Source organism: Cervus elaphus, chromosome 2 (genome assembly GCF_910594005.1).
Source record: "Cervus elaphus chromosome 2, mCerEla1.1, whole genome shotgun sequence".
NCBI classification, from domain to species: domain Eukaryota; kingdom Metazoa; phylum Chordata; class Mammalia; order Artiodactyla; family Cervidae; genus Cervus; species Cervus elaphus.
This window is the reverse complement of record NC_057816.1, coordinates 1,812,785-1,836,249: the sequence shown is the minus strand read 5'-3', so window position 1 is coordinate 1,836,249 and position 23,465 is coordinate 1,812,785. Positions and strand designations below refer to the sequence as shown.

Here is a 23,465-nt window from a genome sequence, read left to right as displayed (position 1 = left end):
TCCAGGCAGCACGTTGGGGTGCTGACTTTGACCGATGTGCAGAGCTGGTGGAGGCGCCCCAGGGTCACAGGACTTGGTCCTTGTCCTGCGTGTGAGTGCCCCCCGCCCGCGCCCCTACTTCCCTTATTTACTGACTTGACGCCCTGCTGCGTCCTGGTTCCTCACTGATCCCTGTTTCTGGGCAAGGAGCTGACCTTACAGACAGAGGGGCAAGGCAAGGGGAGGTGCCCTGGGCTCCCCGAGGGCCACCCCGGACCACGCTCCTCAAGGAGAAGACCCCACGGGACGGCAGCCCAGCCCTGGCATCGTCAGGACCACGGCCGGGACAGTGGGGCGACAATGGCCCTGTGTCCTGGAGGACATACTAGTCAATGCCGCCATCGCCCCCAAATCAGGATGCACGGGGTGGGGGCCGCGTGGGGGGGGCCCGCTTCCTGTGATTAGAGTGAATGGGCGGCTCGCAAGCGTTCTGCCTCTCACCCCTGTTGGTCCCTGCTTGCCTGGTTTTCAGTCCCAGCAAAGGGATGCTTTGAACAAAACAATGGTGACCTTGAGTTGGAAGGAGGTGGGGGTCCCACCTGGCCCACCCGGGGCTCCTCTGCCAGTGGATTCAGGGGCCTGGAAGGGGGCCACGGTGATGGGTGGGTGATGGGATCAAGAGGAAATGGGGTCCTGCTCCTGACTGAGGGCGGGATGAGGGGGTGATGAGTCCCCAGCAGAGGTGACCACAGGAAGGAGGCCTTCCTTCCCAGCATCCTCCCCACGAAGAGTGGGCTCACCAACAGGAGAAGCAGGGGAGAGGGCCGGGACTGGGTGGGGCGGGAGAGAGCAGCGAGCCTGGCCGCGGAGGGAGCGCACACGCCCGCAGGTTCCGGCGCAGACCCTCCTCCTGCGCGCTCATATCCGTCTCTAGGGAATCTGACCCTGACGCACGCCTTCTCCTCTCTTCCTCTTTGGTCCTCGGCCTGGCTGCCCGGCCCCTGCGGTGGAAGCGCTGAGCGTCCAGCGCCGGACTGCCAGGGAAATCCCTGCTACAGGCCCATTCCCGCTTCTTCCCAGCAGTACTGGTGCCTTCCTTCAAGTTTATTTTGTAAGATGAGAAGAACAGAACCGGGAGAGGAACACACCTCCCCGGAGGCCCTGGACGGTTACCAAACGCAGAACTGCGGAACCGCGAGGCTTCTGCCCACGAGCTTCCGGCGCAAGTCTGCTTTGTCCCGGGGGAGCCGTCTTGCTCTGGGAGGTGTACTGCGGAGAGGGTGTGTGACCGCAGGCAGCGGGCGTTGGTCACTCTGTCCCCGTTCGGCTGCACCTCACAGACGCTGCTCCTTGCTGGGGAGGAAGCCGACTCTGCCAGTTTCGGTGGGGGCGGGGCTGCACCCCCTTGGTGGAAGCTCAGCGGGCCAGGCCGTGTTCCCTTATCCTTTGGCAGTTACAATGGGGCCCCCGAGCTGGGCTGGGCCAGTCTGGGGTCCCGCCCAGGACTCTGGGACTTGAGCCCAGGATGCCAGTCGTCAGGTGGTCGGATGGCGGGCAGGGGAGCGGCAGCAGGCAGTGCTCAGATGCACCCCCGGGACTGTGCGCACAGCATCACTACACGCGTGATTTCTCCTTATGCCGGGGAGGTCACCGGGTGGTCCTCACCTAACCACCTGGGCCTGCAGACAGCCCTCCCGCCCGGAGGGTCAGAGGGGAGCAGGGGCCCTCCTGCCTGCGGCGTGAGGATGGGGGGCCGTGTGAGGAGGGGAAGCGGTCTCTGGAGGAGAGCAGGCCGGGGACAGCCCACACGGGTGGGGCCTCAGTCTTGACGCTGCGCAGAACTGAACTGCCCCGTCTGCCCGAGCCTGCAGTGGGTCCTCCCATCTCCCCAGAGCCTGTGGGTGGGGGGCCAGGGAGCCCTACCAAGCCCACCTTCTCCCTCTGCCCACACTCTCACCCCGCTAGCCTCTCCCCAGAGCCTGCGGTTGACCCCTGCTCCCCCAGCCCCCCGTCGGCTTAAACGGAGGTGCTGGTCTGGTCAAGCCTCCTCTCCCCGCACCCCACCACGTGGAGGGAAACCGCCTCCCCTCCCACCAGGGTCACATGCGAGTGCAGACCGTAGCGTCTCCGCTCCCGTGGGCAGGCGGGTGGGTGTCCCGGGGCAGCAGAAGCTGACCAGAGCACCTGCTTGGACTCAGACGGCCCTTGGGAGCGTCCGCTTTGGACGGGCGGCGAGGAGATCGGGATCCCTCCTGGATGCATCTGTATACTCTGGGCTCCTGGGGAGGGTGGCTGCGGGCCCTGAGGGGCAGAGGGGTGGTGAGGACACAGAGGGGCCAGCCGGGGATCTGGGCCCGGAGGGCGTGCAGGTGGCCAGAGCAGAGGCTGGGTCAGCGGTGGCAGAGCCCGCGGCGTGGATGGAGGCAGGGGGCTGTCCTGGGGGCCCCAGCAGCCCCGTCTCCCCACGGTGGTGGAGATGCCCCTGTGAGACTCCGTGTCTGCAGGGCAGGGAGGGGGTGGAGCCTGCCTGGCCGAGTGCTTGCTGCCCCCAAGCACCTTCCCTAGGGTGTCGGCCTGGGCCCTCCATCCAGGGGCCCCACAACTGGGCAGAGGCGGGATCTTGGGAGCGGGAAAGGGTGGTGCTCTCTGCCCTCCTCCCGCACCTGCAGGCCTGTAGGACCCTTCTGGGGAGGTGGCGGCACGGGGGCGGGCGGGCCTACCGTTGGCTCACGGAGTATCTGCCTGAGCGGATGGTGAACCAGATGAAGGAGCTAAGCAGCATTGCGTACGCCTGGGGGTGGGAGGGAGCACTTGTCCCAGCAGCTCTGGGGGCTCACTGTCCCCCCACCTCCCCGGGGGGAAGGGAGTCAGGGAGGCCACGTCACCGCCAGGCCTGCTCTTCCCTGCTCCCGGAGCAGGGCGAGCCTGCAGGTCCCCAGGACCCTGGGGGTGGGGGGCCGCGGGGGACGAGGGCTGCGGGGGGCGGTGAGAGCTACCGTGAAGGCGAGGCCCAGGCTGATCAGGGTGGAGACGATGTTCCCGTGCACCCTCAGGAAGCTCTGGATCCCCTGCAGGCAGTCCTGGGCAGAGGGCAGCGTGTGGGCCCGGACTGCTCCTCCCGGCCCGGGCACGGCACCTTCGCAAGGGGTGTGGGGCCGCAGCGGCCACTGGGACCCAGGCTAGGGGTGCCGCCCGTCCCAGGACCCGCCCCAAGCTCTGGACAGGCACTGAAAACAGGCAGAGACAAGCAGGATGGAACCTGCCTCTGTGGGGATGAGGGGCTCCGGAGGTCCAGCGGGGCCTGCCTCTGGGTGAACCCTAAGCAGCGGTGTTGGGCCCTGTGTCTGCCCCCAGGGCAGGCTGAGACCCAGTTACTCTGGGTCCCAGGTTCCCTGTTGCGGGTGGGACACAGCCTGGCTGAGGAAAGGGCGCTGGCTAAGAGGGAGGGGTGTTCTTGCTCCATCCTGAACCTCCCCGGCCTCCCCAGGGCATGGTGTCCACAGAGGCACGCTGTCTCCAGGGAAGAGGGAGGGGACCGCCCCTGCTCTGAACCACTTCGGCTCCGGGGAAGGACTTGGCACTCCGGGCGGGGGCAGGCTGGGGCAGGGTGTGCGGTGGGGCAGGCAGGGTTGGGCTCTGAAGCCCGAGCTGGGGGAGAGGAGGCTGGCTTGGTGTCTGTCTGTCCATCTGCCCGTGAATCCCTTTGACAGGCTCTCGTCCCCGCCCCCGCGGCTGCACTTCCTCTTAGAAAGTGACAGGGGGTCCACCCTCCTGCCCCCTCCCCCGGGGGTCCCTTCCCACAAGGCCTTCACCATCTCCCATGTCTCAGAAGGTGCAGGAGGCTGGCCTTCACCCCCACTTTGCAGACGAGGACCTGGGGCCTCCTCCTGGTGGTTTAAACAGGCCTCCCACCCCCGCCATCCCTCCTCTGCCCTTGCCCCCCTAGCGCCAGGGCCCAGGGCGCTGTGTTGGTTCTGTCCTGGGCTGGGCCTCCAGCCATTTGCATCCTCCTGTCTGTTTCTTGGAGGGTGGCCAGGAGCCTCTTGCCAGAGATGGGGCGAGTTTGTTCCTATGGGTGGGGGAGGGGAGCCAGGGGACAGGGGGAGGGGAGGCCACTGTCTTCGGGAAGAAGAGGGTCCCTGCCTCCGACGGCCTCCTGGCCAGATTCAGGCCTGGGCTGACCTTCTAGGAAATGTCCTTCCGGATTCAGGGACACTGGCCCAGGCAGAGCCGCCCACCGCACTCTCTGGGCGTTTGGCACAGCTCAGCCCCTGGGTCTCCTACCCTCCCCTGCCCTTCTAGAGGGTTCTGATGGGAGGGTCTCAGTCCCCCACGCTGAGAGCTATGTCTGGGGCAGCCAGTGGGTGGGCGTGGCCCTGCTCTGGGGCTGAGCCCCCAGGGATGGTGGTGGGCCCTCCCCTCACCTGTCTGGTGGCCTCTTCCCCCTGACACAGGTCGGCCTCCGAGCCCCCCAGGAGCCCGAGGGGCGAGCTCTTGCCACAGCACCAGAACTGCAGGGGCAGAAGAGGGAGGCGGTTTGCTCTGAGAACCCCAGGGGCAGAGGGGAAACCGAGGCACGACGTCCTCCCCGCGCCCCGCCCCAGGCCAGGACGGGGGCTCAGGGTCAGGCGGCTGGCTCTGTAGGGGGCACCCAGCTCCCAGCAGCCTGGCCTGCGGGCACCGGGACGGGCTGTGCCACCTCCATCTGGAAGCTCACGTGTGGACGCGGGCTCTCGCCCTCCGCTCTGGGCCTGCGGACTCAGAAGCCGGGCCTCCTCGGGTGGACGGAAGACGGGCACGCTCTGCCCTGCGCCTCCCCCCGCCGTGGCGTGGTGACCCAGGACCTTCAGCTCAGCACCCGGTCAGCTGGCTCTGGGGGGCTGCTCCCCTGTGCCCCGTTTCTGGATGGCAGGCCGCCCAGAGCTGCCCCGGAGGGGTCCTCCTGCACGCCCTCACCGTGTCCTGCATGGCCACCAGCTCCTGCCGCCCAGTTCCGGACGCGCTCCTCACCACCTGGTCGTAGGCCCGGTCGTAGGCGTCCAGCGCGGCGTCCTCCACCTGTGCAGAGGGCACCGGGAAGGCCGTGCTGGTGAAGCTCACGTCCCTGACGGACCCCCGAGGGCTCTCAGGTGCTGAGCAGCGCCCGGCCGGCCTCCTCCTCCTCCTGCTCCCTGGGGACCGGGCCCCCTGGAGCAGAGCCTGCGTCCCCTGGGTGATGGTCACAGGGGTTCCCATGCTCCAGCTGTGGGGACCTCCCTTCAAGAACGATTGTTGATGCCACCCTTGCCCCTGGGGGTCCTGCAGGGTAAACCAACTCTTGTCTTACAGTGGGAGGAGGGCCCGGCCTAAGTGTCCACCTGCTTCTGCTGATCTGGAAACGCACGGTGGGGAGGGAAAGGCAAGGGTGGGCCTGGGGGAGACGGCCAGGAGCCGCCTCGTGCCAGGGCTCAGCTCACAGGGATGCTCCGGGTCTTCCCGCAGATCCATCCAGTACGTTCTGGAAAGCCCAGACAGCTGGGCTCCAGTCAAGGCCTAAGTACCCAGGGCTGACGAGGCCCCTTGGAGATGACGGAAGAGCAGAGCTCTGACTTCACGCCATACCCCCTCCCCCAGACCTCCTTCTGTTGCCTTGCTTCTATGCCTTCTGAACTGTCCTCCCCTTGCAACTTATTTCTCCAGAGGCAAACTGGAATCCTGCCTTCTCCAGGGAGTCTTCTGTGATTGCGCTGGGGTCACTGGTCTGGCATGGGCAAGGCCTCTGGACTCCCTGCCCTCCTTCCCCGCCTCAGAGACCCTGAGCCCAGCCTCCCTTCCCTTCCTGCCCCCAAGTCGTGCGCCCGCTGGGATGGGTGGGCGGGTGCTCGGGGGTACCCTGCTCTGGCCAGCCACCCCGCCCTCCAGAAAGGAAGTGGCTTCCCCACTCCCAGCCTGGAGGTCTTGGGGGCAGGTGGGCCGGGGGTGGTGTCGCCCAGTGCTGCCCAAAGCCCTGGTGCCCCTGTAGGGATGGGCGGATCTGCACCCCCAGCATCGCGCTCAGAGCTCATCACCCTCTTGGTGAGACCCAGATCTCAGAGCCGCCCGGATGCTTTGGCGGCTTTGTTCCCTACCCGAGGGGGAGGTGGGCAGCGTCCTGGGCGGGGGGCCAGGCGCCAGGCTGGCCCCCCCTGCAGGAGGCCTGGCAAGGGGCCCTCTCTTGGGGGTGGAGACTGGCCAGGCTGTCCTGGTCTCTGTGGGAGGAGGTCCTGGGGGGTGCCTGGAGCCAGCCTGGGGTCAGGGGTGCAAGAGGCCATGACGGGGGTCTAACTCAGACCCCTCTCGTGGTTCTAGCTCGCCCCCACCCCCACTAGGGCCCAGGGAGACCTCGGCCCCTCTGAGGTGGGGTGCTGCTCCCAGGAACGCTGGCTGGAGGGGCATGCCCACTGGGGGTTGAGCTGTGTGTATCTACCCCCTCCTACCTCCCCACCCCCACCCAACCCCAGAAGTGGGGGCCACAGGGTCCTCCTTCAGATGAGGAGGTGGATCCGACAAAGCCACACCCTGCCCGAGACCCCTGGCCTGGACGTGGGGGCCAGGCAGACTCTCCCAAGGCCCGGTGCCTGGGTGGGTGCTGCCCCATGGGGGCCCGGGCTCGGGGGCACAGGGGTCCTGTGTGTCTCTAGGAGAGAAGTTGGGGGGTGCTGGGAGGTCTCAGAGGCCCTTGGGCCCCGAGACTTGGGTGCTCCCTGCAGGGCGCCCTAATCTTTAAGCCCTGTCTCCCAAGGCTCCGGGGCTGCCCATCGGGACAGGGTTCCTGGGCTGCTGAAATCAGACCGAGGGCCTGGGGTGTCCCTGCCAGGCCAGCTCCCCACGAGGACCCCTCCCAGACTTGCTGACCACCCCTCCCATAGTCTGCTGGCCTGCCTGGCGGGGGATGCCTGGGGGTCGGGGGCAGTGGGAGCTGCAGGTGGTCCACAGACCAGCCCCTGGTGGCCCAGGGCCGGCTCTGGCGGCTCATGGACCATGGGGGAGGGGAGTGGCCTCCAGGGAGGGGCCCAGCCCAGGAGCTGGGGGACAGGCAGCCTTACACCAGCTCCGGCACCGCCATACTCAGTCCGTGCCTGAATTATTAAGCGGGGCCTGGCAGTTAATCGCCCGCAGGCCTGTCTGGGGACTGGGCAGAGCGGCTCTCAGGCGCCCTCAAGCTTTGTATTCATAGCACGGCTGCCTAGTCCTGCTGAACGCACGCCAAGCTTCAGGGCAGGTACCAGGGCCTGAGGCTGGGAGGGGGGCCCGGCCTGCGGGATGGCTCCGGGGCCACCGGAAGTCACGGCCGTCCTCAGGTAGGCGGGCCATCTGGACCCCGTGTTTCAGGGTCTCTCAGGGGGTCACTTGGGGGGAGTTCCAGGGGATAAATGGGGGTGACAGACCCCTTAGAGCAAATGCACGGCCCTTTGAGTGTCTCTGCTTCTGCCTCCAGGAGGACCCCACAGAAGAAGGCGAGATCTGCTGGCCTGGGTTGGCCTTGACGCCAAGGCCCCCGCAGGTTCCCGGGGTCAGGGGCACAGGACAGGCGGCTCCTCGGCTCCTGCCCCCCAGGGCCCGCGCCCTCATGAGTGTGGGTACGGAGGTCAGACCCGGGCTCGGGGGCTGCAGGCAGGTTCCGCTCATCCCTTCACCTGTGCTGGTTCATTCCCGCACAGGGAGGTCTTCATACTCCTTTACAGACGAGGACACGGAGGCCCAGGAAAGTGGGCTGATTGCCCAAGAGCGCCGGGCGCGAGGCTGACCCCACCCAGGCCCCCCTGTGCCCACGCAGGTGTGGGAGGAAGCCCCAGCCCGCCCCGGGACCAGCCAGGGCCCGAACACTGGACCCCGAAGGCCAGCTCAGCACAGACCAGACCAGAACGACTTCTGGGGGGGCGGGGCCGTGCAGGGAGGAGGCCCAGCTGGGTCCTGTCTGTTTCCACCCCTTCCCCTTCCCAGAGCGGGAGCCCCAGAAGGGTTTCAGCCTGTGAGCCCCGCCTCCGCAGACCCACCAGCCATGGGCTTCGAGCTGTAAACACAAGGTCACAGCCAAGAAAGGGGACTGCAGCTGCCCGGGGGGCGCTGCCCGGCCCGGGCACTCTGGCAGCTGTCTTGGCAGGGAGGGACCACCCACGTGGCGACCCAGACCTCGCCTGGCCCGGCGGCTCCTGGGTGGTGGGTCAGCAGCCTGGCTCAGTGCTCCTGGGTCACCGAGAGCCGAGGCTGCCTTTCCGGGCTCCGAACCCCCCAAGAGCCAGAGGAAATGTCCTCTTCCCCCTCTGGTCAGGGGTGGGTGACCCCAGATGACGCCAGGGTGGTGGTGAACAGTTTGGGGTGATCTTTGGGCAGGAACAGGAAAAAAGGCGTTGACTCAGGGCTAAGAGTCCTGACGGTGGCCCCCTCTGGCTCCAGCTCTGCCAGGGTGACCTGGCCCCCTCCCCATCCCCGTGGGCCTGAGTCCCTCCATCTGCGGACCAAGAGGATGGCACCACCCTGGAAGGTCTGGGGATGCCCTCCTCAACTCCAAGGAGTTCAGCGGTGGCAGGGGTATGGGGGAACTAGGTCCGTGCTGCGGGTAAGGGAGGACAGGGTCAGAGTGGGTAAAGAAAAAGCATGAAAGTGTTAGTCGCTCAGTCGTGTCTGACTCTTGTGACCCCATGGACTGCAGCCCACCAGGCTCCACTGTCCATGGAATTCTCCAGGCAAGAATACTGGAGTGGGTTGCCATCTCCTTCTCCAGGGGATCTTCCCAACCCAGGGATTGAACACGGCTCCTCCGCACCGCAGGCAGACTCTTTATCCACTGAGTCGCCAGGGAAGCCCTCTGGGCTTTAGAGTGGGTAACCACACACCTCAAAGCACACAGCACGAGCTTGGTCTCCTGACCCAGCCGTTCTCTGCATATTGCAGGAATATCTCGGGGCGCCCGTGCAACCAGGGGCCGAGGTCGCTGGGATCCCTGATACACGGTCAGACATACGCCACTGGCCACCTGCCTGCACGGGGTTTTGCCTGGAAACCCAGGATCTTCCAGGGCTTCCCTAGTGGCTGAGTTGATAAAGAATCTGTCTCCAATGCAGGAGACCTGGGTTCTATCCCTGGGTCAGGAAGACCCCCCCCAGAGAAGGAAGTGGCAACCCACTCCAGTGTTCTTGCCTAGAAAATCCCATGGCCAGAGAAGGCTGGCGGGCTATAGTTGCAAGCGCCAGATACGACTTAGTGACTAAACCACCGCCCCCCAGCAATGTCCTCCAGCAGGAGTGGCCGTGGTCTCCCCGGGCTGGTCCTTATGGAGTGCAGGGGAATCTGAGGCCCAAGGAGAGGAGAAAGGCGTGCTCAGGGTCTCAGAAAGTCTGGCTGGACAGGGTCTGTGGGGCTGGGCTCCCCACGGACTGCTTTGGGGTCTGGCCTGGGGCTTGGCTCTCACGTGCAAAGCCTGGCCCCGAGTTCTCCTGCCTGGCTTGTGTCCAATCCTGGGGGCTGGGGGAGGCCCCTGCAGGCACTGGCCGCTCAGAGAGCAGCGGGGCGAGCAGCCCTTTTGGGAGGGGCACCCGGGGGCTGCCCTTCAGACTACCAGCTCGGCTGGGGAGTGAAGCTGAGCCTGTCGGGGCCATGGGCACAGGGCGTGGTGGGCACTGGTGTTGGCCAGCCTCACTCTGCCCAGCTGAGACCCGCCACATGGACCAGCGGCGCCCCCTCCTCTGCCGACTGTGGACCCTCCCGGCCCTGCCAGTCCTCGGCCCCTGCAAACAGGAGCCCATCTGGGGCTGTGTCCCCGTCTCTCTGAACCTCTTGAGCACCCATTTCCTCTGTCTGGCCACAGAAGTTCTGACCTTGACCCCCAGCCCTGGTCTGGGAGGACTCAGCTCTGCTCATGGACTTGACCAGTTCCGTTTCCCAGGCAGGCTTTCAGCTCTGTCTCGGGGCCTGGAGTTCAGGCAGAATTTCTGGAAGGCCAGGCTGCCCCCGCCCCTGGTCACATGGGAGCGGTCCCTCCAGAGCTGTGGTCCTGCCCTCCTCCCTGGGGTTGCGCGCAACCTAGACCCAGGCCCGCAGGCTTCAAGCCCCGTTGTCCAGGGGCCGGCGTCCCACATGACTGCATGATCAGAACTGGGGCCTCCCTCCCTGCCAGTCTCGAGCTGCTCCGGGGTCGCTCGGAAGCAGCAGCACCCAGGGGACGGAGGGGTGGGTGGACGGAGGAAGGAAAGGAGAACAGAGCCCCCCCAAAGGGACCCACGCCCACCATCACCACGGTCACCGCCGGCGTGAGCGTCCCTGGGAAGAGCCCCCGGTGACCATGGAAGGAGCGGGTCGCCCAGGCAGCCCACCTGCAAGCAGGCCAGGGCCCGCCCTGAAGGACCACTGGACACTGCATCCCCTGTCCCGCGCCCCCGCTGCGAACAGGCCTCTCTCCCGGCCAGGCCCGGCCCCCGTCAGGAGTGCAGTCCTCGAAGCTGCATTTCCTGGAGCCAACCCCCCCAGTCAACCCTGCAGGCCTGGGAGGCTCCCCTCCCCCAAACCCCAGGTGCCATCTTCCGGGTCTCTGGGGGCCTTAGAGAGAAGTGGGTGTCCGCGGCCTGCACCTGCCTCCTTCCTGCCCCGGGAGCTGCTGCTCTCAGCCCAGCAGAGGGCCGGCCCGCAGGCAGAGAGTGTCCACAGCGTGGTCCCCACACCCGCCCGTCTCCCCCGGTGACTGCAGGAGAGAGGGAGCAGGGGCCCTCCCTTGCGTGACGGGGCCGCGCTCACCTGGGTGGGGTTGTGGAGCCTCCAGAAGGCCGCCTGTGCCAGGGCGCAGAACACCAGGGCGAAGCTCAGGAAGGCCTGGGAGGGGGCGGGAGAGGAGGCACCTGAGCCCAGGCCCCGCCGTGGCCTGGCGGCTCCTCCTGCCGAGAGCAGGCCTGTGGCGGCGGGCGGGCACGCTGGCTCCCAGGCCTCTCTAGGCCCTTCTTGGGAGGCCCCCACGGCCGGCTTTGGCTTCCCAGGGCCCCAGGGAGGCAGGCGGTCAGGCCCTGGGATGAGGGAGAACCCTGCCGTCTGAGCCCGCGGCCGGGAAAGGCACCGACCCCAGAAAGGCCGGGGGACCTTCCCTGAGCCTGAGATTCAGATTCAGAACACGTGCCCCCTTTCAAGTGGTCTGGCCCGGAGGGCGGCTCGGGGGTGCAGGCTGCCCTGGATGTGCTGCGCTTCGTCACTCAGCCATGTCCGACTCTGACCCCACGGACTGGAGCCCGCCAGGCTCCTCTGTCCATGGGATTCTCCAGGCAAGAATACTGGAGCGGGTTGCCGTGCCCTCCTTCAGGGGATCTTCCTGACCCGGGGATCAAACTCGGGTCTCCTGCATTGCAGGTGGATTCTTTACCGACTGAGCCATCAGGGAATTGCTTGCATAGGAAGGGCCTTTTCCAAAAGGGACAAGTGGTTTTGCTTGGTTTTCTGAAACAGGCCTCCTGGAGGTTCAGGAGCTGGGGTTCTAACCAAGAGCATGGCCCGGTGGGCACCCTGAGACGGGGTGACCCCCAGCAGAGGTGCTCCTCTTCCCACCAGCGTGCCCCCCAGGACCCAGGGGGCCCGTCCACCTCCTGCCAATCCCTGGGCCTCGGGCTCTGGTGGACCCTTTCTCTCACGGGGTTTCTGAAGCTGATGATATTTGTCCCCTCCCCTGAAAATACACACACGTCCCCAAAGCTCTTTTGTGGGGCATTTCAGAGGCTCACCCCCGGCTGCCCAGGCCCCTGCGCTGCCCTGGGGACGCACCGTGGTCTGACTGGTCACCTTGCGCTGGGGATGCTCCCATTCCGGCCTCGGGCTGAGCCGCCTCCAGGAGCTCTGGATGGTCAGTCCGCCTGCTGACCACCTGGCCCAGGGGTCTGGGGTCCAGGATCGCTCCCTCCTGGGAGTGGGACCGTCTGCTGCTGGGCCTGAGTGGCCAGGCTCTTCCAACCCAGGGGCCTTACTGGGGTGACACCAGCGAGTCCATGGCCAGCATGGGGTCCATGGCCAGCATGGAGGGACACCCCGCTGCAGACACACTGACACTGCCCGGGCTGGACGGGGATGGAGACTGTTCCTTCTGCTCCACACTTGGTGGGCGTGCGGTGGTGTGTCCACCAGGCTCCAGGAGACAGGGGCCAGCCTGCCGGCTCCCAGACTCCACGCAGGGACAGGGACCTCCAGCTTCGCTCAGGGGCGGGAGGCCCACCAGCTTTCACCCCACGTTTCCTCCTGCCTGCCCAGGGGTCCACCAGGCCTCAGTCTCCAGATGGCTCTGGGATGCCTCTTCCTCCTCTCCTCCCCATCCTCCATTTCTCTCCCTCCTCCCCTTCCTCCCCCCTTTCCTCTTCCTCATCCCTCTCTTCCTTCCTCCCCTCCCTCTACTTCCTCCTCCTGCTCCTCCCCCTCTCCTCTCCCTCCTCCCTTCTCTCCCTCCTCTCCCTCCTCCCCTTCTCCTCTCCCTCCTCCCCTCCTCTCCCTCCTCCCCTCCTCTCCCTCCTCCTCTTCCTCCTCTTCCTCCTCCTCTCCCTCCTCTCCCTCCTCCTCTCCCTCCTCCCCTCCTCTCCCTCCTCCCCTCCTCTCCCTCCTCCTCTTCCTCCTCTTCCTCCTCCTCTCCCTCCTCTCCCTCCTCCTCCCCCCCCTCCCCTCCCCCTCTCCCTCCTCCCCTTCTCCTCTCCCTCCTCCCCCTTCTCCTCTCCCTCCCCCCCTCCTCCTCTCCCTCCTCCTCTCCCTCCTCCCTCTTCTACTCCTCCCTCTCCTCCTCCTCCCGCCCCCAGGCTGGCCACGGGCCTCCTTCCCCATCTGGAAGCCATTGCCCAGCGCTGCCTCCCAGGCTGGAGGCCCGGAGCCAGCTCAAGGGACAAGCATTTTCCAGGAACTGTTCCATTCCTCGGGAGAGGGAGCATCACTCCGTGCCGCCCACCCGTCCGCCTTGCACGGAGGGTCCTGGGTGGCACACGGGCTTGGCTCCCGGGCCGCCTGTGCGCTGAGGCACCGGGTGCGGTGGGTCCCATGCCCGCCGCCCTCTCTCCTGACTCTAAACAACAGCATAAATAAATCCAAATGGCTTCCTTGGCGCAGCGGCCAGCCCTGCTCTCAGCCGCTCATTTCCTGTGTGCGAGGCTGGCTTGGGAGGAGGCGGGGGCAGGAAGGGGGAGCAGCAGGAAGGTGGGGGGCAGGACGGGAAAGATCACCCTCTCCCAGCCCCCGGGGGCTTGCACGCTCCAGACACACACAGACGCCAGACGCAACACCGCACCCCGGGGTGCACACACGGCCCCCGCTCAGCGGGTGGGCACGGGGGTGGGGTCCCCCCGCCCCTGCTCCCTCTCACCCGCCCGGGGGCAGTGCTGGGGTCCCGTCTTGGCCATGGGAGGCTGGGGTGCAGCAGGAGGCCAGTGGTGGGGCCCAACCCGCGTCCCGGGCAGGGAAGCAGAACCGAGGCCCTGGTGCTCCCGGGTGCCTGCCCCAGAGCAGGGCGCAGAGCGCCGTGGTCGGGCAGAGAGGGAAGGGCCGAGCTCGGCGGCCAGCAACAGGAGCCTCCGGCAGAAGCAGCTTCAGGCCGCGGCTTTGCGCCCGGCACAATGGCGCCTCCTGGCGGCGGACGCGGCAGGCTGTCCCCGCCCGGACCTCCGGGTCTGGCCCCGCTGCCTGCCGCCTTGACCTCCAGCCGGGAGTCCCTGCAGCAGGCCCAGGCCTTAGGGCTCCCCTCCGTGGAGACAGTCCGCTTGCCTGGTCGGATGCCCCTGGGGCCTCCCTCCCTCCGCTGCCCAGCCGGACCACACAGGCCAGGTTGGTAGCACCGCCCACGCTCCTGTGGGTCCTGATTGGGACCCAGCTGCCAGATGGGCCTCTAGCACACCAGGGCCGGCCCGGCTCTGGGAGGTGACTCTGCCCCTGGCCTTGGTGTCGCTCAGTCGTGCCTGACTCTGCGACCCCGTGGACTGCAGCCCACCTGGCTCCTCTGTCCATGGGATTTTGCAGGCAAAGATACTGGAGTGGGTTGCCATTTCCTCCTCCAGGGGATCTTCCTGACCCAGGGATCGAACCTGGGTCTCCCGCACTGCGGGCAGATTCTTTACCGACTGAGGTACCTGGCCTTGGACATGTCTGTAACCCAGGAGTCATTCAACACGTTTGTTGACCCTGCTGGCCACAAACCCCGCCGGCTGTGGGGACTCAGAAGGCTGCCAGGGAGCCCAGGGTTGGCAGCCTCAGAGTCCACCTGGGAAACATTGCCCCCAGCAGGAGCTCCCGGGGGGGGCTGCCCCATGAACCGCTCCCAGGGTAGGGGTGGGGTCTGCGGGAGCAGAGGGCTGGAAGCAGGAAAGTGGGCGCCGCAGGGACCCGTGGAGTCCCAGGAAGGCTAGACTTGGTGTCTCGGGAGCTCAGAGGGGCTGGGGGTGAGGTGACAGCACCAGCCAGGGGCCGAGGCCCTGGTTCAGGCGAGAGAGGGGGTCTGGCAGGTGCAGCAGGACAGGCCGCTTGGAGGAGCAGGCACGGGGGCAGCAAAGACCCCTGCTGTGGGGCGAGGTCGGGGCGGGGGGGGAGCCCCACCTCTGGCACTGCGTGCCGCTCGGGAGGAGCCCGGGGCCTTGGGGTCACGGCCCAGTCCTGACCTACGAGGGACCCATTGAGCCTGGCCTCATCCTAAAGGGTGGAATTCATCCGAACTGTGTTCCCAGAGCCTCCAGTATCACAGAACCAGACCTTCCGGGCCTCTGATCAGCACCCAAGGCCGGGAGGGCCAACGCTGCCTTTCAAAGCCCCCGTGGATGTGGGTGTGAGGTAGAATGCCCATCACACCACCCCTGGGGAAGGGTGCCCAGGTGGAGGGGTCCTGGCTGTCCTGGGTAAAAGGTCCCGACTCTCCTGAGTGGGGGGGGGGGGGTGTCCTGACTCTGGGAGGAGGGGTTCCAACTGTCCCGGGTGGAGGGGTCCTGACTCCCAGGTGGGGGGTCCTGACTCCCGGGTGGGGGAATCCTGACTCCTGGGTGGGGAGGTCCTGACCTCCGGGTTGGGGGGTCCTGACTCCTGGGTGGGGGGAGGGTCATGACTGCTGGTTGAGGGGTCCTGACTCCCAGGTTGGGGGGTCTTGGCCATCCCACACCCTTTGGGCTTCACTTTCCTTAGGGACACAGGGGCGAGGCGGGCTCCCCGGCCCCCAGCTCGGAGCACTCACCGCAGCCATGAGGCCCCCGGCCCCTCTCACAGTGGCTGCAGCGCTCAGCACGGCCCCCAGGGTCAGGAGTGCAGCCAGGACGATTCCAGCGAAGAAGGCTGGGGGCAGAGGTGGGGGCGCGTCAGGGTGCCCGGGCAGGGGTCCTGGGTGCGCAAGAGTGGACTCGGGGCTGCTGGGCTTCCGGGGGCCCTGAAGGGGCCTCATCTTCTCAGCAGGGATGTGCCCACCCCCACCGCCACCCCGCACTGCCCCTTCCCCCTCCCCTCCCCCGTCCCCCCCGCACTGCCCCCCCACCCCCTCACCGGCCATCAGAAGCCCGTTCCTGCCCCCAGGCCCTGCTGACAGGCTAGTAATCTTATCAGTCCAGGCCCAGCCCCACGCTTCCTGCTCCTAGGGGTCTGGGGTTTGGGGCTCGAGATAAAAACAGGAGGCCTGGGGCTAGGACCACCGTTCCCCGCTAGCCTCGGTTTTCACCATATCTGCCCTCCTCAGCCTCTGGTGATCTCTCCTGAGGCCAAGACCCCCAGGGGTGGGGTTGGAGGCACATGATGCCATCTCTCTGAGCTGCTCAAGGCCTCAGCGTGGGTGAGCACACCTTCCTGGACGTGGAGGACGGGGCCTGGATACCCCCCGACATACCCATGCTGCCCCAGGGGCCCAGGAAGATCCAGGTGGGCCCAGGCTCTGCCCAGGGGAGCTGGGACCCCAAGGCGGCCCCTCCTGCCTCTGACCCTGCTGCCTGCCCCAGCCCAGCTTCGCTCAGCGGTCCTCCCCCCGCCCAGGGCTCCTCCCCAGCCGCCTTTGCCCATGAAGCCCCCTCCCCAGCAGTGGCCGCCCACAACGTCACTCACCCCAGTGGTGCACGGCCTCATAGGTTCTCCTGTCTGCGGACACGTGGCCGATGACAGCAAAGTGGGGCCCGAAGTAGCTGAGCGCGGCCGTGGCAGCCATGGCGGAGCCCAGGAGCTGTGGGCAGGCACGTCCAGCTGGTGGGCACGGGGCTGGGCACCAACACCCACCACCCATCTTCGCATCCTGGTCTCACGAGACACAGGGTCAGCTGCAGAGCTTCCAGGTTTCTGGGGGTGGCCTCAGCGGGGCCTTTGCTGCAGACACCTACCCCCACACCCTCACACACAGACATCCCACACGGAGACACCCCACCACACACACACAGACACCCCATCACACAGAGACACCCCACTACACATGCAGACACCCCACTACACACAGACACTCCATCACACACACTCCACTACACACACAGGCACCCCATCACACAGAGACACCCCACTACACATGCAGACACCCCACTACACACAGACACTCCATCACACACACTCCACTACACACACAGGCACCCCATCACACAGAGACACCCCACTACACATGCAGACACCCCACTACACACAGACACCACACCACACACACCCCACTACACACACAGACACCCCATCACACACACCACACAGACTCACATTCACACCGCCCCATTGCCAGCACACACACTCACTGTCCAGGGCCCCGAGCGCCCAGAACCTCCGAGGGTTCTGTTTGTGGACCCCCAGCCCTCTCAGCCCCCCGCCTCCTGTGAGAGCACCTCCAAGGGCAGGAGGCCAGCCCCCCCCACCACTGCGCCCCTGGGAGACTTCTCTCCGACCCCAGTTCACCAGCCACCCAAGGCCCTCAGGCCATCAGCAGGCCCCTTGCTGCCTGGCAGGAGGACGGACACTGCGCGTGGGGCAACCTTTTGCCGCCAAGACTGTGCCCGCAGGACCCCAGGTGCATGTGCACGGGGGCAGCAAGGCGGGTGAGTGTGTTAGGGGGAGGACCCACAGTTCTGGAGGCCCAGGAGCACGGCGCACCCTCCCCCACCCCCACCCCCCACTGCCTCCTGCCCAGCTTGCCTGTTACCAGAACAAAGAAGCTGGTGGCCAGCATCTGGCATTTGGCCACCCTGACTCGACGGCAAGGCTCCATGGAGGTTCCTCTGCTCTCCTCTGCCCTCCCCTCCCCTCCCCTCCCCTCCCCTGCCCTCTCCTCCTTCCCCCCCCCTCCCCTGCCCTCTCCTCCTTCCCCTCCCCTCCCCTCCCCTCCCCTCCCCTCCCTTCCCACTGTGGTTTTGTTTTCCAGCTGGGTGGGGACCTCAGACCACAGTTGCCCGCGGAGGAGCTGGGTTGGTCAGACCACAGTTGCCCGCGGAGGAGCTGGGTTGGTCGGTCACCCATCTGTCTCTTTGTCAGCATACCCAGGAACTGAGCCTCCGGGTGCCCCAGAGAAAGGGCAGGGAGGAGGCGGGGCGGGCAATGCCAGCTTCCATCCCCCTGCTGCCCCTCCCCTGGCTCAATCCCCCAGGACAGGAGCAGGTAAATGAGGCCTCCCTGAAGGGTGCGCCCTTGCTCCTGGCAGGGCCGTGGAGGACCCTGGGAGGAAGTGGGCGGTGAGAGAGGGCCCCTGGGTGGGGGTGAGCTTCCCGTCCTAGGAGTGTGCAAGCAGAGACTGGACCCCCAGGGAGTCCCGCCTGGGGCGGCTGTCCTTGCAGGACTTTGGGGAGAGGCTGTATATGAATTTCTCTATCGAAACACTGTCTTACGAAACACCTTTCGAAATGTTCTGTGACTTCAACATTTTCCAAAAAGCCACTTGATTTTCGATGCTTCAGCGGCACAGATGAGTAATTTAGAGCGGAGTGTGCAGGGGGAGGGGGCTGGGCCCCTCTCTGCACCTACGTTGAGGCTCTGTCGGAACTTGAGTCCATGGTTAAACCTTCTGACATGAACCCAGGGCTGCGCTTGTGGGTGGCTGGATCCAGCGCGGCCTGGGGAGCGGGGGACACGTGGTGAGACCCCGGTCTGGGTCCCTTCTGGGCCAGCTGGAACAGCGGGGGCCCCCGCTGCGGTCCTCCAGGGCTGACCGGAGCGGGCTGCCTGGGCACAGCTCCCCTCCCGTGCTGGAATCACCCCGCTTCCACATCTCATCATGTGGGTCCTCAGGGCACCGGGGGCTGAGGGGGGCCTCAGCCGGGGAGGACAGGTGCCCCAGACAGCTGTCACCATGTCTCCCGTGACGCCTTGGCCTTCTAGAAGCCAGCAGAGTGCAGCCTGTGCTAGCCGGCATCTCCGCCACAGCCTTCCCCTCCCTCTTCAGAGCAGGGGCAGCCAGGACCCTCATCCACCGCGGTGCCCCCAGCTGCCCCATTGCGCCAGGAATCCCGCCCTGTTTCCGCAGGGGCAGGAGAGGGGCCCCGACATCCCAGCCTGTGCTTTGAGCTGGTGAAGCTGAGCTGCGGCCCGAGGGGCCAGAGGGAGTGGAAGTCCTGGATTGGGGTGGAATTTGGGGCCATGGGCTGGGGGCTGGCCGCCTGGACCCGCCCTCCTGCAGAGACGAGCCAATCGCCACCCTGCTGGCCTCACTTCTGGAACTGTCTGCCTCTGACTTGGAATTGGATGTCCTGACCTTTTCCCAAAGGTCAGACCTGGCTTCTTGACCTGCTCCTGCCGAGTGCCGACCTACGCCAGGCACTTGGCACAGGTGACCTGACCGTGTTTCCCCACATCAGCCCCTGGCCCTCTGTGGGCAGGAAACGAGGCTTCCTTGGGGACCAGGCTGCTGGTGACTGAGCCCGCCTCAGACCCCCTCAAGTCCAGGCCTCTGATTGAGGCCCCCCTGCCCTGGGCCCGCTGCCTGGGGGGGAGCCTGGCCCACGTGGGGTGCCGTTCACACCTGCCCCAGGAAGCCCGTTTCCACACCCTCTGGCTACAACAGCCGGTCTGAGACAGGAAGTGACATCTGGAGGGGAAGTGCTGGCTTCACCCAGCTCCCTGACCCTCAGCCACTCACTTCCCCTCTGGCACCCAGGGCGGCCACCCCTCCCGAGGGCAGCGCGGGCTCGCAGGAGCCAGCAGGGCGCCCATAACAGCGGCTTCTGTCGGAGGCGCTGGGCCGGGGGACCGACCCCCACCCTGCACGGACCCTGTGCCAAGGGTCCCGCCATGAGCTGCCTGGGCCGCTCCTCTCTCCGTGTCCACGGGCCATGTGTGTGTACGTGTGTGCCAGCCCGTGCACATGTCTGCGTGTGCATACGTGTGCACCCACATGTGTCCGTGTAACGGTCTTTGCCGGCCAGTGACCTCCTTGTTTCTCCCTCTTCCTGCCCACGTCTAATAATTGCTCGGTTAATAGAAAGCTGTTTTGTCAGGGGAGCCAACTGACATAGCTCCTCCTGGCCATGGCTGGGACGCTTTGAGCAACAGAATAAATAACAGATTGATGACAACCCACGATGTTAAACAAACATCCATATCCATGCTGGTCCAAAGGAAGGAAGAATACACCAGTGGGAGAGGAGAGAGACTGCCTGTGCAGAAGGATCCCAAGGAGCGGGTGTGGATCCTCCCCCGTCGGGGGAGCACCTCCTTCCGGTCCCCCTGGGGCTCCGGCAAGCACTCCTCAGCCAGGCGGTCGCGGGCAGCGCTGCCAGGGTGAGGCGTGTCGAGGGCTGTGTCAATGGGACACAACGGGCGGGTGCCTCACCCCTGCGTCTTCCTGCCCAAACCCACAGCCCTGGTCTGATTGCAGCGCAAGCCCCCGGCAAACTCCAGCAGAGGGGTGTCCTCCTGCATACCCGCCCCCCACATGTCCAAGGTCACCGAAGCTGTCATGGCCCAGAGGAGCCAAGGAGATGGGACAGCCATGCGTGTGGGTCTTGGGACGGGCCCAGTTCAGAAAAGAGAGGGCAGGCAAGGGCTGAAGAGAGCTGAGTGCCGTGTGGGCTCTAGTCAGTGATAACGGGCCCCTGTTAAGTGAATGGCGTGACTGATTCCCCGCACTCCCGTCAGACACTGGTATTGGGAGGCGGGAGGGGTGCAGTGGTATTGGTGAACTTATCTTTGCAACTCCTTTTTGTAAATTTGAAACTATTCTCAAATAAACTTTATTTAAAAACATGGTGTTGGCTGCCACCCCTGTCTCAGGGTGCAGAGGGGTTGGCTCTGCCCATCCACTTACTGGGGCGTGAACTCTTGGCCCCAGGCCTGACTGAACCCCACTCCACTAACTGCTCATCACCAAGATGTTCATGGGCTCGGTGATGGCACTGTCCCCCCACCCACCTGTCCACCCACCCACCTATCCCCCTATCTACCCGCTCACCTGTCCCCCTGCTGACCTGCACCCCTGTCCCCCTATCTACCTGCCCCCCTGTCCCCCTGCTGACCCACCCACCTGCTCCCCTGCTCACCCACCCACCTGCCCCCCTGCTGACCCGCCCACCTGTCCCCCTGCTGACCTGCCCCCCTGTCCCCCTGCTGACTCGCCCACCTGTCCCCTGCTGACCCGCCCACCTGCCCCCCTGCTGACCTGCCCACCTGTCCCCCTGCTGACCCGCCCACCTGCCCCCCTGCTGACCTGTCCCCCTATCTACCCACCCACCTGCTCCCCTGCTGACCTGTCCCCCTATCTACCCGCCCACCTGCCCCCCTGCTGACCCGCCCACCTGTCCCCCTGCTGACCTGTCCCCTGTCCCCCTGCTGACCCGTCCCCTGGCCCCCTGCTGACCCGCCCCCCTGCTCCCCTGCTGACCTGCCCACCTGTCCCCCTGCTGACCTGTCCCCTGTCCCCCTGCTGACCCACCCACCTCTCCTCCCCCCTCCCCCCTTCTCTCCCTTGGCCCCTCTCACGCCCTTCCGCGCAGTTGTGGCTTCACCACTTGGCCCCTTGCTCCTGTCTGCTGTCTGCCACCTGCCTCAGTTTACCTGGGCAGTGGCCTCTGGGAATCCGAGCGGGGGTTTTAGCCATGAAGCAGGCCGCTCCTACCACGAGGCTACTTCCCTGGGCCAGGAGGTGGCAGCTTCCGCCCGGCTTCCTAACAACTGCCCCGAGGGACATGTCCCTCCTCCTTCTCCTCGGAGGAGATGTTCGGCCTCACGGGCTGGTGCCACGGCCTCCTGACCCAGGAAGGAGTCCCCGGGCCGCCCGTGAGCACATCACCTCCCCGCAGCGTGGAGGGTGGGGCTCTGCCAGCCTCCCGGGCGGCGCTGAGGGCCAAGAAGGACCCCGAGTGCGGTCTCTGGCTTTCTCTCTGCCCTCCAGCCAGATTCTGACGCTGTCGCAGCCACCCAGACGTGTCCGCCCTGGGCAGCGTCTCCTGGGGAGGGTTTTCTTCCCGGACATCTTACATCTGGTGACCTGTGTGAGCTCCGGGGCCCCTGACCAGCTTTCTCTCCACAGGGTGTCATGTTGGTCCATTACCTCGATGACATCCTGCTGATCGGGTCCCGTGAGCAGGAAGTGGGGGTCATTCAGACACTGTGTTACCACGGGCCATGCTGGAGGGTGGGAAATAAATCCCGCAGAACTGGCTGCCTGCTACCTGGTGACCCTCGAGGGGTCCGGAGCATGTCTGGGGCACTTTGAGGCCCACATCTGGCCCTTCTTGCTGCTTAAGAAGATGCCTGATGCCCAGGGGGCCTCTTTGGTTTTGTGTGTGTGTGTGTTTTAACATTTACATCACTTCATGGCAGATCGATAGAGGAAAATGGAAACAGTGGCAGATCTTATTTTCTTGGGCTCCAAAATCACTGCAGATGGTGACTTCAGCCATGAAATTAAAAGACGCTACTCCTTGGAAGAAAAGCTATGACAAACCTAGACAGCATATTACAAAGCAGAGATAGAACTTGGCCAACAAAGTTCTGTACAGTCAGAGCTATGGTTTTCCAGTAGTCATGTACGGATGTGAGAGTCGGACCATAAAAAAGGCTGAGCATTGAAGAATTGATGCCTTCGAAATGTGGTGTTGGAGAAGACTCTTGAGAGTCCCTTGGACAGCAAGGAGATCAAACGAGTCCATCCTAAAGGAAATCAACCCTGCACATTCATTTGAAGGACTGATGCTGAAGCTGAAGCTCCAATACTTTGGCTACCTGATGCGATGAGCTGATTCATTGGAAAAGACACTGATGCTGGAAAGATTGACCACAGGAGGAGAAGGATTATCAGAGGAAGATTATCTGACGACAGAGGATAAGACGGTTGGATGGCATCACCGGCCCAATGAATACGAGTCTGAGCAAACTCTGGGAGATAGTGAAGGACAGGGAAGCCTGGGGTGCTGCAGTCCGTGGGTCAGAAAGAGTCGGACACGATTGAATGACTGAACAACAACAACAAATGTGTAAGCTAGGTAACTAATGAGAACCTACTGCGTAGCACAGGGAAGTTCTCAGTGCTTTGAGATGAACTAAGTGAGAAGGAAATCCAGCAAAGAGGGGATACATGTACACTTATCACTGAGTCACTGTAAAGCAACTATACTATAAAAAATGTTTTTAAGTCCAACAATAGCAAAGACAAAGGAAGGCATGGCAGATGAAGAACAAAGAATGGGTGTCCCACCAAAGACACCAGACCAGACGGTGCAGCTGGGTTTACACAGTCTCAGGCCCTGAAGCTGGGCACACACAGTCCTGTTCCACCATCAGAGAAGGGGTGTGTGTAAGACAGGCTCAGGGCAGGTTCTGAGGATACAAGCAGGTCACGTGAGGAAGCGGCTGCAAAGCCTGCTGTGCCCGCCCCCGGCTGTGTCACCGCTGGCATCAAGGGACCTTCCCGTGACCTGGTGACCAAGGAAGGAAGAGCCAGGGCCTGTCTCTCCGTGGGGTCACCACCCGGAGTGGACAGCCCGGAGCTCCAGGAACTCAAGGAGCGTCTCTTCATTTGACTTTGCCTGGAAGGAGGGTAGGGGGTCCCAGGTCTATAGACATCATATCTTTGAATGGTGTGGCTGGACAGCCAGGGACTTGGAAGGGGCACAGTTGGAAAGTTGCTGGCAGGAGGTCTGGGAAAGAGGGGGCGAGGTTAGACTTCCCCAAAGGACACGGAATGGGGAGGTGTTTGGGGCCCATGTGAACGCCGAGCTGCCGCCGCGGCCAGAAAAGACCTCAGTTACCAGGCAGACCACTGGCCCTTCTGTGGACCTCCGTCAACCTCCGTCCAGAGGGCTCGTGGCTGCCACAGTGGAGGTGATGGGTGGGCTTGGCACACGGACTGCCCCCTCCACGTGGCTGTCCGCTGAGGGCCTCTCCCGAAACAGCAGAGATGACACCGATGCCCCGATGCGGTCTGGGCAGTGCGGCACCACCCCAGGGCCGCAGGTGAGGCGGCTGCTTCCAGGTGGGAAGGCACCAGGCAGCTTCCTAGAACAGACGCCCCGAGCGTGGAGTCACGTTCCTGCCCCCACGGGGCTGCAGATGCACCACCTGTGCCCAGTGGGACGCCTGACCCACCGTCACAGGCCTGACAGCAAAGGAGC

General features: G+C 65.0%; 2 protein-coding genes and 1 long non-coding RNA gene across 7 annotated transcripts; 2 read left to right on the top strand and 1 right to left on the bottom strand.

Moving 5' to 3' along the window:
- Window positions 1-1,068: 1,068 nt before the first annotated feature.
- TSPAN32 (tetraspanin 32) lies at window positions 1,069-17,180 on the bottom strand. Of its 5 annotated transcripts, none has more exons than XM_043923687.1 (9): window positions 17,069-17,180; window positions 16,006-16,120; window positions 15,155-15,297; window positions 10,729-10,803; window positions 4,936-5,037; window positions 4,404-4,490; window positions 2,976-3,059; window positions 2,700-2,770; window positions 1,069-2,280 (listed from the first exon to the last, which is right to left on the bottom strand). In XM_043923687.1, exons 1-9 carry the CDS (start codon window positions 17,132-17,134, stop codon window positions 2,079-2,081), a joined length of 945 nt encoding a protein of 314 aa, XP_043779622.1. In that variant the 5' UTR covers window positions 17,135-17,180; the 3' UTR covers window positions 1,069-2,078. The 5 variants fall into 5 exon arrangements, with proteins under 5 accessions (XP_043779622.1, XP_043779631.1, XP_043779641.1 ...); XM_043923696.1 differs by having other exon boundaries at window positions 15,155-15,252; XM_043923706.1 differs by having other exon boundaries at window positions 17,062-17,169.
- On the top strand, window positions 6,102-12,371 carry LOC122707820. The gene is made up of 2 exons (XM_043923740.1): window positions 6,102-7,577; window positions 7,683-12,371. The coding sequence occupies exon 2, from the start codon at window positions 9,151-9,153 to the stop codon at window positions 10,084-10,086; it is 936 nt and encodes a 311-aa protein (XP_043779675.1). The 5' UTR covers window positions 6,102-7,577; window positions 7,683-9,150; the 3' UTR covers window positions 10,087-12,371.
- LOC122707826 lies at window positions 14,324-16,378 on the top strand. The gene is made up of 4 exons (XR_006344920.1): window positions 14,324-14,760; window positions 15,106-15,264; window positions 15,647-15,825; window positions 16,029-16,378. It is a non-coding gene; the product is annotated as an uncharacterized LOC122707826 (long non-coding RNA).
- Window positions 17,181-23,465: the final 6,285 nt, after the last annotated feature.